The sequence below is a fragment of the Neomonachus schauinslandi genome, chromosome 9, assembly GCF_002201575.2.
Source record: "Neomonachus schauinslandi chromosome 9, ASM220157v2, whole genome shotgun sequence".
Taxonomy (NCBI): Eukaryota; Metazoa; Chordata; class Mammalia; order Carnivora; family Phocidae; genus Neomonachus; species Neomonachus schauinslandi.
Window position 1 is genome coordinate 30,480,627 of NC_058411.1, and position 13,792 is coordinate 30,494,418.

General features: G+C 46.7%; 1 protein-coding gene across 5 annotated transcripts in view; it reads left to right on the forward strand.

Annotated features, from left to right (window-relative positions):
- Positions 1–2,492: 2,492 nt before the first annotated feature.
- Positions 2,493–13,792, forward strand: part of SLC8A3 (solute carrier family 8 member A3) — a 117,117-nt gene continuing 105,817 nt past the window's right edge. For all 5 annotated transcript variants that reach the window (XM_021679535.1, XM_021679536.1, XM_021679533.1 and 2 more), the window contains exon 1: positions 2,493–4,276. In XM_021679535.1, coding sequence (XP_021535210.1) covers positions 2,493–4,276 — 1,784 coding nt within the window. The remainder of the gene's footprint in view (positions 4,277–13,792) is intronic.

The following is a 13,792-nucleotide window of genomic DNA, read 5'->3' on the forward strand; positions in this document are numbered from 1 at the left end:
CATGTGGTGGGGAGAGAGTGCCTTCTCTCTTCCTCTTCTTATAAAGCCATCAATCCTATCAGAGTAGGACCCACTCTTATACCCTCATTTAACTTTAATTATCTCCTAAAAGCCCTATCTCCCAATATAGTCACACCGGGGCCTAAGTGTTCAACATATGAACTGGGGGGAGGGGACACAATTCAGTTGATAGTACTGAGGAAGCTTCCTTAGTAGCTAACTTTATTTATTCCAAAAACATACATTTACCGAGCACTTACTAATACTACTTCGGATACCACGATAAACAGAATAAACAGTCTTTGCCTTGATTTCATTCATAGTTTAATGGTTGAGCTAGACATTAATTATAATCCCACAAATAAACATGTAATTTCAAAGTTTTAAAAATGCCATGAAGGAAAATTAGAGTGTGATGAGAGGACATAACAGAGAAAAGTTGACCATCTTAATGAGTGAGGGTAATTTTTTCTGGGACAGTGACACTTAAGCTGAGATCTAAAGCATTGTTAAGAGAGTGGGTACCAATACCAAAGAGTCATTTCAGGCATACATGGATGGTGTCATGTGCAAAGGTCCTGAGGTGGAAAATAACTTGATTATTTCCAGGGCCTGATATGAAGGCCATTGTTGCTGAAATGTGGTAAGAGGGAGAGGGGCAGAAGATAAAAGGAGAGAGGAGGACAAAGGTAGCTTATATGCAACTTTGTAGGTCACGGTAAAGAGTCTTTATATTAAGAATAAGAGGAATCGGGGCACCTGGGTGGCTCAGTTCATTAAGCATCTGCCTTCGGCTCGGGTCATGATCCCAGGGTCCTGGGATGAGCCCCACATAGCTTCGGGCTCCTTGTTCAGCGGGGAGCCTGCTTCTCCCTCTCCCTCTCCCTCTGCCTGCTCCTCCACCTGCTTGTACTCTTTCTGTGCCAAATAAATACATAAAATATTAAAAAAAAAAAAGAATAAGAGGAATCTACTGAAGGGCTTTAAATAAGGAAGTGATAGTGTAGGTTTGGGGTTTTTGGAAAAGATGACTGTTGCTGTATAAGGAAATGGAGCGGGGAAGGGCAAGCATTGGAGTGGGGAGTTCAGTGAAGAGATCACTGCTGTAGATTCATGAAGTGAGGTGTAATGGCGGCTTTGACAGTGCTGGTAGAGGTTGGGGGAGAGTCCAGGCGTCGGTGCTGGATAGACAAGGGACAGGAGCCCGAGGAAGGCCTGCAGGTGAACACTCGTTGCCGAGCATGAGTAACCTAGTGGATGGAGGTGCCATTTTCTGAGATGGGAAGCAGTGGAGACAGGGGACAGGACCTGGAAACCTGTAAGGTGCTGTACGGATGAAATTGGCGTTCTTCTGTTATTGAAGGTACCCCCACCGGCTTGCAGCAGAGTTGGAAAATGGGCAAATAGCTTTTTGTTTTTCAAAGCTATGGCATGGTTATTTGCATTCTCATTGCATCTGAATGAGGCAGTGAGTGGAAAGTTGAATCCATAGCTTCTGCTGAATTTCTTCCCATTCTCCTGAATTCATGCTCACCTCTTCATGGTTCAAGACCAGCAGATGGGGCTGCATTTCACCCCCAAATCTTGTCTACAGTTAAAAAAAATGTATTCGAGAGCCACTTGCATGTTTTATTAATAGTGATTTCTATCACTTGGCTCTTTCAGCGTCTGGGTTTGGAATTTGAGTGGCTGGCTGATTTTCATCTCCCTGTAACTGAATGTCTCAATTGTCCCGTAAGCATGTTTTGCTGGAGGGCTAAGGCGGCCATGGACTGGGGCTGGAGCACAGCTTAGAGGGGCCTCAGTTTAGCAATCCTGCAGGTAGCATCCACTACACTGTCCACCTTCTTGATTTCCCTAGAAATGTCAGAATTACAGCTTGCCTGTAAAAGTTTTGCATTTGGGGAAGGAGTTTTTCCCAGGTGGGCGCAATTGCATGCAGAGCAATGTGTTCTATTTCGGGGGAGTAGCCCATGAGAAAAGTTCAACTCCCATCTGTACTCTTGCACGTGTATGTGCAGAATTCTTGCGTATGAAAACAGTGGGGGTAAAGAAGCCTGAAAACCCTAGAAACACTACAAGGGATGAAGATTCAAGTCATGCTTGGCTTATTTTCTGTTGATTCTTGAGAACTCTCACAGACAACAGCGGGGTTTGGAGACAGGACTGGAACGGTATCACTTATGTTTTCATTACCAATATTCCCAGCTTTTTAAAGCCATTCTTCAGCTGAGTCTCCACCAGATGGTCCTGCGGACAAAGCCGCTATTTGTGCCTCCCACTGACATCTTTTTTTCCAAGTGAGAGACTGCCCCATGTGTTAGTGCAATATGTCGCTCAAGGTGAAACATCAATTTGTATTGGTGGGAACCTGCCATTTGCTGTCCCCCTTTTTCTCATGCCTTTCCCTGCCTCTCTGATCTTTTCTAGGTCTCTGGCCTGTCAGGAGGACCATTGGTGCTGCATTGGAAGCCAGCGGCTAAATCTCGTGTATGGCGTGGTTAAGGTTGCAGCCTCTCACCTCTGCCTTCCTCCATTTTGGGCTGATTACTTTTGTGCTCTTCCTGAATGGTCTTCGGGCAGAGGCTGGTGGCTCAGGGGAGGTGCCCAGTACAGGGCAGAACAATGAGTCCTGTTCAGAGTCATCGGACTGCAAGGAGGGTGTCATCCTACCAATTTGGTATCCAGAGAACCCTTCCCTTGGGGACAAGATTGCCAGGGTCATTGTCTATTTTGTGGCCCTGATATACATGTTCCTTGGGGTGTCCATCATTGCTGACCGCTTTATGGCATCTATTGAAGTCATTACTTCTCAAGAGAGAGAGGTGACTATCAAAAAGCCCAATGGAGAGACCAGCACAACGACAATTCGGATCTGGAACGAAACTGTCTCCAACCTGACCCTGATGGCTTTGGGTTCCTCTGCTCCTGAGATCCTTCTCTCTTTAATTGAGGTGTGTGGTCATGGGTTCATTGCTGGCGATCTGGGACCTTCTACCATTGTAGGTAGTGCAGCCTTTAACATGTTCATCATCATTGGCATCTGTGTCTACGTGATCCCCGATGGAGAGACTCGCAAGATCAAGCACCTACGAGTCTTCCTCATCACTGCTGCTTGGAGCATCTTTGCTTACATCTGGCTCTATATGATCCTGGCAGTCTTCTCCCCTGGTGTGGTTCAGGTTTGGGAAGGCCTTCTCACTCTCTCCTTCTTTCCAGTGTGTGTCCTTCTGGCCTGGGTGGCAGATAGGCGACTGCTCTTTTACAAATACATGCACAAAAAGTACCGCACAGACAAACACCGAGGAATTATCATAGAGACAGAGGGCGACCACCCCAAAGGCATTGAGATGGATGGGAAAATGATGAATTCCCACTTCCTGGATGGGAACCTGGTGCCCCTGGAAGGGAAAGAAGTAGATGAGTCCCGCAGGGAGATGATCCGGATTCTCAAGGATCTGAAGCAAAAACACCCAGAGAAGGACTTAGATCAACTAGTAGAGATGGCCAATTACTACGCTCTTTCCCATCAACAGAAGAGTCGTGCCTTCTACCGGATCCAGGCTACCCGTATGATGACCGGCGCAGGCAATATCCTGAAGAAGCATGCAGCAGAACAAGCCAAAAAGGCCTCCAGCATAAACGAGGTGCACACCAATGAGCCTGAGGACTTTGTCTCGAAGGTCTTTTTTGACCCGTGCTCTTACCAGTGCCTGGAGAACTGCGGGGCTGTACTCCTGACAGTGGTGAGGAAAGGGGGGGACATGTCCAAGACTGTGTATGTGGACTACAAAACAGAGGATGGTTCTGCCAATGCAGGGGCTGACTATGAGTTCACAGAGGGCACTGTGGTTCTGAAGCCAGGAGAGACCCAGAAGGAGTTCTCGGTGGGCATCATCGATGATGACATTTTTGAGGAGGACGAACACTTCTTTGTGAGGCTGAGCAACGTCCGCATAGAGGAGGGGCAGCCAGAGGAGGGGATGCCTCCAATAGTACTCAATAATCTTCCATTGCCTCGGGCCATCCTGGTATCCCCTTATGTGGCCACAGTCACCATCTTGGATGATGACCATGCAGGCATCTTCACTTTTGAATGTGACACTATTCATGTCAGCGAGAGTATTGGTGTCCTGGAGGTCAAGGTTCTGCGGACATCAGGTGCCCGGGGCACAGTAATCGTCCCCTTTAGGACAGTAGAGGGGACAGCCAAGGGTGGTGGTGAGGATTTTGAAGACGCATACGGGGAGCTGGAGTTCAAGAATGATGAAACAGTGTAAGTAACCTTTCCATATTCTATCCCCCTCCATCCCTTGCCATCTCTTTCTGTCCTTACAATTCTTCCTCATACCCCGTTAATGTCAAACTTGGGTCCCCGCCCAGGTGTACAGGATCAGCAGGCACCCCTGGCAGGTTCCACTTCCAAACCTCCCTTCCGTTTTCTCACTTTAAATGGTCTCTGGGCAGGGAATCCTGTGGCAGGATCTAAGGACACAGAACATTCCGTCCACTGGAACTCAAAATGATGGCCGGTGGAGGTGTGGAGTGGCAGAAGTTTTGATGTCAGATTTTGGAGAATTCTTGTGCCTAAGCAGGGACTAGGAGACTGGTTGGGTCTCTCCTTCCTCCTCTCCTCATGCCAAAGGCTCATATGAGCCTTGAGGCTGATCCTTTCCATCCTGAGGTAGTGCCAGCCCAATCAGGGGAACCTCGGGGAAGAAAGTGGCATTGGCTTTTTCTCCCCTGGGGCCATATTGCGGTTGTAATTTATAACCAGAATTCAGGCATCTCTCCTTCAATTTGGAAACTGCATGCTTGGTTGAAACTTGGCAATCTCTGTAAATGCCTGTAGGCTATTTTATGGTATGAGACTTGCCCAGGCTAGGTGAGATGAGTCAGTGTAGCTTGGGTACTGGAGGCATCTTGCAGAAACAGAACTCCCAGAGCAGTGGCCACCTGTCTTTGGTCCCACGTGTGAGCTCCAAAATCTGGCTCCTCTTAGAAATTGTGGGAGAAAATACATCTTCGTTGTAATCATCTCTTTTCACGGTCTAGAATTTTCCTAGAATACTTCTCAGGTTAGTGGCCCATTTAGCCCTTCAGACATGGTGGGTATTGCACTTCCATGACCTTGATCACTATAAGGGCTCTCCCCATTGAACCTTCTTGTACTAGGTGTTCTGGGGTTTGTTTTGTTTGTTTCTTCTTTGAAGAAGAAACAGAATGACTTTCCCCAGGATTTGCAGCTTATGGGAGGCCAGACTTTCCAGGGTGGCCGAGGAGGGGGAAACTTGTCTCTGAATTCCTGCTCATGTCCACAAGCAAAAAGCAGTAGCAGGAGGGGGAAAGAAGGACAAAAGGGGCATCTAGGAAGGGGGGAGGCCAAACTGCTCCAAGACCCTCCTAAGAACACTTTGAGTGGGAAATGAAAACGTACATGTAGGAGAGTGAAGGACAGAGCATACGGAGAGGGGAGCCCATAGGACCGAGGGAGAGGGATCACAGAAGCGCTTCCTCCAGGCCCAGGCAAGGCATGGGGCTCCAAAGGAGTTGGATGGTGCTGTCCACAGAGCTGAGTGAGCCACACAGAGGACTAGGCTCTTGTGCTCCCTCAATTCCTCCCTAATAATGTGACTCTGGGCGAGACTTTCGGTCTCCGCTCGAGAACTAAACTATCTCATCCGCAAAGTGGGAACAACCATACTTTCCTTGCCTAGAGGCAGGGCCGGATCTTTTTGCAGTTCCTCCCCGCTCTTGGATTTTCTGAACCGTAGACATGGGCACTCAGCCGTAGGTCTTATTTGCACTAGCCGAAGATGGAACAAGGATATTGTCTCCTGAAGTGAAATAGCCATTGACAAATTGATTTATTAGAGCTCTGTTTAGTCATTTCGCTGGGAGGGATAATCATTAGTTAGCCCAGGTAAAAACCTGTGTCTTCTAGAGAATACCGTCCATTTCTATGTGCTCTGGGGAGAGGGTTTATACATACAAAGGAAGGACAGGCCCTCGTTGGGAGGACAAACTCCGTGCAACTTCTCATGTTTATGGCAACATCAGTATGTAAGAGGTTATTACTGGGCGTTAAATGACATCAGGACTACAACATTGGCTATGATTTGGCAGACTAGTGGTTTCTCCAATTCAGTACTACCAAAGGCACTGAAGAGTCATTTTGGACAGATCAGAGGCTTGGCACCCAATTTCTTTGTCCCATTAACAATCAATTGTGCACTTTAGATCTCTGAGTATGACTAACCCTTCCTCAAACCTATTTGTGTTTTCAGCTTGAATAATATCTTGGTGTAAATGGGCTTATGAATGATCACTTCTGATACTGGTTTTAAATGTAGCGCAAGCTCCACACGTTTGCGATTTGGGTCCAGCTATTCCAGGGTTTGGGGAACAAGCTATGTTGCCAACTCTTCCTTCGCGTTATATTTTAGACTTCAGTAGACCTGAGACTACCTTTTTGGTTTTCTTCATCACAGAAGAATGAGTCCATAACCTGCTAGTAGTCTGTCTTCACATCATAGCCCTACCCTTGAGACTTTAGATTTTAATTTTACAATGAGAGGCAGTGTGATGTAGCAGAAAAAGCATGGGCTGTAAGTACTCTGGGTTAAGATTCTGGCTGTAGTCTGATTTAACCAGGTAGTCAGGGAGATTTTATTAATTTATGAGATTATTTCCTCATTAGTAGAGTAGGGATAATAATATTTCTCTTGCAAGGCTGTCATGATGATTCAAGATACTGTATGCAGTGTTGTTCGTATATGGTATGTGCTTAGTAAATGAGGCCATTAATAATAATATCAATGAATTAACAATATTCTTCAGAAGACACTGTTGAGGTGATTGGGTTACTTGGATCTCTATGTGACCCTAATTAATAAACATGCTAGTTTTGGGGTTACCATGAAGATTTCTAATCCAAACTCCTAAAATATGAGAGCCAGAAAAGACCTTAGAATATCTTTTAGAGGGCGCCTGGGTGGCTCAGTTGGTTAAGCGACTGCCTTAGGCTCAGGTCATGATCCTGGAGTCCCGGGATCGAGTCCCGCATCGGGCTCCCTGCTCGGCAGGGAGTCTGCTTCTCCCTCTGACCCTCCTCCCTCTCATGCTCTCTGTCTCTCATTCTCTCTCTCTCAAATAAATAAATAAAATCTTTAAAAAAAAATTAAAAAAAAGAATATCTTTTAGAGGAGTGTTTCTCGAATTTTAACGTGCTTCTGAACCATCCAGGAAGCTTGCTGAAATGCAGACTACAATTCAAAAGGTCAAGAGTAGGGCCCAAGATTCTGGATTTCTAACAAGCTCCTGATGCTGTTGGTCCCAGCTGAGAGTTGAAATGCTCTAAAACTCTTGGCCAAACCATGAGGCCTGGGGAGGAAAGTGGCTTTTCAAATGACTTGCTTAACTGAATCAAGAAGGCTTGCTTTCCAGTTCTAGCTTGTGACTCCAACTGAGCTAGAATCCAGCTCCAATGCTGAGAGCTTGCTAGTTGTAGCACCAACCTGGAAACTGAAATTGAAACCCTCAGGGTACCTACACGGAAGCCAGGTGAGGCTCCTGGAGCAGTTCCACCTTCCAACCCTTCCCTCTCTGTGTAACTTGCTTTGCCTACCAAGCCCGGGAGCCTTGACAGTGTTGCCCTCAATATACTCTTCTCAAAACCGATTCAGGTTGAAGCCAAGCCTATGCTCTGCCAATATTATTGGGCTGTGAATTCACTCGTTTGGTTTTATGCTTTCCTTCTTCAAAGATGTCCTTTAGCACCACGGTAGGATAGAAAACCATGAACTTTGACGTCTGACAAACAGATGTGAATCTGTCACTCACCAACTGGGTAACTTGAACAAGTCATTTCACCTGTCCAAACCCCAGATATTCTCTTGGAATGGCAGGAATAGTGATATCTCTCCTGCAGGAGCATAAGTACTACATACAAATATGAAGAAAATGCACCTTGGCAAGGTGCCTGCTCATCGAAGGTGCTCAGTCATTCAACAAACATTTGTTAAATGTCTGCTACATACCAGATACATTACTAGGGACTGGAGATAAATACATGAATAGGACAGGATGGCATTTCAGCTCTCTGCTGTGTGTGTGACACCACTGAAGTTTCTAAAGCAACCTTCACTGAGGACATAGTAGTGAAGCAGACGGAGCGGGGGTGGGTACATGATGCCCTTAATCCCACATTACAATAAACGCTTGACATTTGAGAGAGATCCTATTGACATCATGATCTAGAAGAATACCCACCTTTGTGACTACCACTACAGTACATCCTTAGAATTATGGCCTTTGAGCCTCCTGCAAACAGTAGCAAAACCTCGTGGAGATACACAGGCATGCTGTCGGCACATTAATCTCACTCACTAAACCCGCGTCTGCTCCGTGTCCCAGGCTCACGGCGTGTTTCTGCAAAATAACAGAATATTGCAGTTCATGGACCTTTGGGGTCTCTGAGAATAGTCAGAATCATGGATGTCAAATAGGCAAAGGCCAAGATCTACTATAATTAAATGTCATAGGCCTCCTTCGAAGGAGAGCGGAGTATTAACTGTGCCTCATGTTAAAGCCCGAAAGTATCTGACCTCCCACTTTTATAAATTATGAAGCTGAGATTCAGAGAGGGAAAGTGACTTGTCCAATATCACACAGCAGCTAGATAGGATAGAAAGTTAGAGCTGGTGAGGTCTTTTTAGAGCCTACTGATTTGATGTCTCCCCCTCCCAGTTTGGACTTTCTTATTTTTATCCATTGGAACAATATTAACTTCGGAAAGCATATAGAAATTCTCAGGTGAAAGATGCTTGGGAAGTACAAATCCAACAGTATGACGTGACTAATATCTTAGAATAATAACATATTATGGACTATTTTTAATCTCTTTGTTCACCTTGAGACTGTTCAGGAAGAAAAATATCGAGTCCATAGAAATTAAAAAAAAAAAAAAAAAAAAACTATCTTCGCGATCTCTTCCTGAGAAAAGGTGTAACAAGCATAGATGGGATATCTTTTAGGCAGTGCTGGTAAATTGTAGACAAGACCTTGTTCCATGAAATAATGACATTCTTTCAAAATTCTGCAGGCCATTCTCTTCCAGGTGTGCTTTCTCTGTAAGGTTTTCACCCCAGGGAATCTTTCCATCAAAATATGGAGTGCTCCAGGACACAATTTGCACCTTCTCCAATTTAACTAAAACACAGTAGGCCTTTTCTTTTTCTTTGGCTCAGCTGGGTGTTCGGATAGTCTCTTCCCTTGCCATCAGGGAGATTATTTGCCCCTAGAATGCCCTTTTTGTGCTTGAGAAAAGTCACATGCTGCAAGGTTGGTGAGGGTAGTAGGGTGGAGGTCACAATCATGCTCCCTCAGGTGGCATGCCTCCCTTTCGCTTTCCTTCTGCCTTCAGTCCCTGACTTCCAGTAACGAGATCTCTCTCCAGCTTTAGGTAAACAGTCAGTTACCAGGACCCATGGCTTCGTGGAACTCACAGCGGAGCTATGTACGTGGCTCAGAGGGGTCCTGACGGCAGGAATCCATAGCTAAGCCAGTTGTGGAATGGAGTACTTAACAGAACAATGGAACATTTCAGATAGGGTTGCTCAACTCTAGTGCTTTCCCTTCTGGGCCCAAAGGAGTGATGAAAGGCTATGTGGCCTTCTTAGCAGAAGCTTTGGATGTTGTGCCCGGGAAGGACCTACATCCTATTCATTTTTTTCATTGTAATTACTGAAATGGTCAAAGATGATGTCAAAGAAGGTCATATTCCAATTCTGGGATCCATAAAGCACCCCAAGTCTACTTAAACTTGACATGTTTCCAAAAATCTGCGCAAGTCCAGAGCCTTCCTGGTTAATTTGTTTTAGGGGCTGAGGTGCAGTATCTCCTGGCAACCTTGGATCGGTCAGCATTCCTTCTGCCCGACTTGATCGGAGCTCCTATGCAGAAGAGCAACCAGTGTGCTCACCCCTGCTCTTCTCACGCTGGCTTGCCCTCCGGCTGGAGACAGCTCAGTGGTGCAGGGTTGGAGAGTCCACCAGGGAGAACGTTAGGTTGGTTTGAGGAGAAAGGAGCATTGGGATTAAAGATGATCACATGACTGGCCAGTCAGGAAATGAAGCAGTCTTATCCTCAAAGGCTTTCCTTCTTGGAGAGGAGCTAGTTGGGCTTCGGGCAATAATAATAAAGGGACACTGATGGAGATCCTGCCACAAGCCTTGCTTATTTGTTTTGATTCTTCTGGTTCTTCAAGTCAAAGTTTCCTTGTTCGTTCACAAGAATGATAGAAAGGGACAAAGCCAGGTGGATGAGTGGGGAGGACTTTCTTGTCCAGCCTTTCATCAACTTCTCAGCTGTGTCTGGGTGGTACATGAGCACTAATTTCTTCTCTGCCCTGGGCTGTGACGCCGTCAGTTCCATGAGGCAGGTAGTAGAGTTTAGAGTTACGGCTTTCTGCTCAATTGAGATCTTGTTTTCTTGTTTTTTAAGAGAGAAACCAAGTTGTGCTTCCAGAAACAATAGAAAACCCTGGCATAGAGTCAGTCATATATAACGGACAGGTGGAGGGAGAGAACTCCTTGATCTGCAAATAGAGCAAAATCCCCATATTTCAATTCTGCACAAGTCCAGAAGCATTTTGCAGGAATCAAACGCTTTGAGGGTTTTGCTAAATGACCACGAAGGAAAGCACTAGGTAAACATTCTCAGGTGGCATGATAGTTACCACTCATAGGAATTATATTCCAATCCCTGCCACCTACCAGGTACCCAAGTAGGAAATTACCTAGATACACAGAAATGAAGACAAAGTTGAAGGTGGAACTTATTCTTTATGGAGAAATTTATTTTTCTGAAAAAGGAATCACCTCTAGGTATGTGTCTACATTTGAATTTAGCTATGGATGTGGCACCATCCTGACCCCCCTCCAGCTAAGAGTTGGCGTGCATGGACATAACCTGGTTAACCTGTCCCTGCGTGACCCCAGTCCAGTTACCACTTGGTGGTTGGGGTTCACGACCCAGTTACATATGATACGGACAGTGCTCTATTGTGAGTTCTTTAGTTGGTGCTTTCAAAATAGGACATCTTGATAATAACTCAATACTCAGAAGATTGGTGCAAAACAAATTATGGATTATAGATGACTAATACTGCTTCTTCCCCCTAGTAGTCCATCTCTTTCCGGAGCCATTGGCCTTGATTTTTCTATCTTTGGGTGTTGCCTTGTGAGGCCCAGATGATTTCTCTTTGTGAACCCCATTACGGCCTGACCCTCTCTGTCTGAGCCGTGGTGATCTGGGGGTGTGCTCGCCGCCATCGCTGGGGCTAACCATGGCCCTGGCTGCAAATCTCCATATGTGTTTGCCTTCTGTCCCCGCTCACACCTTACTTTCTGTTTGAATACTCGTTTTCTCACACTCACTGTCTCTTCTGAATGTCCTGAGCTGCAGCTTTTCTTACTCTACTCTGCACACTCCAGGCGCTGTCGCCACAAGAGCTGTGGTTTCCACCCTCGCCACACTCAGTGCCTTCTTCTCTGCCTCCCTGAGTCCGTGTCCTCGTATATTCTTATCCTGGTGCCTGCATCCTTTTCCCTCACACTGCTGGCATCTCTACTGGGGTTGCCTTGTGTCTCCGGTCTGATCTATGACTTCTTCGAGTGATCAAGAACCAGCTAGGAGTATCCCTTAAGCAAGCCCGTCATTTGGACAGAGAGAATGAACTTCACGATAATCCCCAGAAGACTGATGTCCCCCAGGAAGCAAACCACTCATGGTGGTGCTCTTTCCCCCTTCACCACAAAGGTTGTATTGTAGGGATCAGCACTGACCAGAAGTGGTAGCAGAACGCTGTCAGGCGAGGGAGCCCTCGGGACCACCCTCTCTTTCTGATGCTCTCCCCGCTGGCCCACGTAGTCTCTGTCTCCGTAGTCTCTGCTTCTCTTCGTGGCCTTCTCCCTTATTGCTTCCAGCTTGCAGCGAGACCTCACAGACCAACTGTTTGAGTTCATGGCTCCTCTTTCCATTTAGCTCCCAGCTCCTCCCTGGAAAGATCTTCTACCTCAAATTCTCAAGAGAGGGAGTTTTATGGTTCCATTTCCACCCCTCCCCCCCAACGTTGGCCATGTCAAAGTCCACCGACCAGATATGTCTTGGTTGCCCTGAGTCAAGCCAAGCCAAGATCCCCTTACCCCAACAGTTAATCTGCCAGAACCAGATGGTGGGGTGGAAAAATGAGGTTGCCACGAGGATTCTGTGGTAAGCTACCTAAGCAGTGTGTCTATCAGGGGTGGCAGTGTCACCTAGAAGAAAGCACCAGCTGAGACAGTCATCTGTCACCTCCAAACTGGCCTCTAGAAGATCTGCAGAGGGAGCACTGTGGTCAGTGCTGGGGCCGTAGGCTGGAGAAAGGGAGAAATAGCCTCCTCTGGAAGCCCCAGCCCGACCCAGTTCATCCAGCTGACCACAGACCCAGCAGCCGAGGTTAAACTGGCCTCTGCCCCGGTCAACAGAAAACATTCGATGCTCGGTGGCACAAATCTCAAGGCTACCAGGGTCACTTCTCCCCCCCCGCCCCCCACCTCCTGGTCTGTCCTCTCCAGGAGACTAGCATCAGAAGAAGAGCCGCTGTCATTTTCGACTGTGCTATTTGAGTACTGAGTCACTTTCAAAGCCTCCTCCTGGGTTTGGGTTTCCAGACTGGCCTGTGTTCCAGACCAGGACAGAAAGCTTTCCTCCCTCCCATGCTCGCCAGGAACAGAGTGAGAGCCTTTCCTTCGCCACCCCTCCCCTGTTGGCCTTAGCCGGAGCCAGCAGGCACCCCCCCGCTTTGTCTTCGGAGCTGTAACTTGATGGGCTTCCAGGAGCTCCCCGGAAGCCAGAGTATTCCTGTCTCCAGGTGGCACAGTGTGTGACTCTGTCAGCCGCCTATGTCCCCGGGCTCAGGGCGAGGTGTAAGATAGGACTCCTCTCATGTCAGCTGCAGTCAGTTCATAGTGGCTGCCCACAGGGCCATCTTGGAAAGGACTTTTAGGCTGGTATCTGGGCTCACCTGTGGCTACGGGAAGGAACATATCTGCCACCTCTAGTCCCGGGAACTATCATGGAAGGAACTTTATGGGATAAAGAAACTCAGAGTCTCCATTTCAGTGAAGTGCATAGCGTGAAGTTGCCACTCTAACACGGGGCCAATCCTAACGGGAAGAAACTTCTTGAATCACCCTCTTTATCCTACATAACGCAGAACTTTCTTCTGTTCCCCGGATGAACCCATAAGTTCCCGTTGGACACATGCAGCGGATGATTTCCTTGTCAGACTGGAATCTTCCAGAGCCCTTGCTAAGCTAGTGGATTTTATAAGCTAGATCAGTGGTTCCCAGCCAGCTCCCTTTCACAGGCCATTTTAATTATCTGCCCCTCCTCATGGAACCCATGTTTTAGAAGATCTGCTAAAAATTAGATTTTCATTTTTTTCATAAAACATAGCAAAAGATAACTCGTGTTACTACAATGAGTTAATCTAATTCTAGCCAAAGCAAAGAGGAATGACATTTTAATTAACCCATGTGGACTGCTGGAAGAAAATACACTTTCTAGTTTGAGGGTTGGGGAGTGAGTAGAATGAACACAGCCAAGGGCTGACTTTCAAAGGAACTATCTGATGTGAAATGCTCTAAAAATATGAGGCACTAACTGTTTAAAGTTATTTTGATGAAGGTGACCCCATGGGGAGATCAGGATACTGGAGAATATATCTGAATATATCAGACTATAGGGC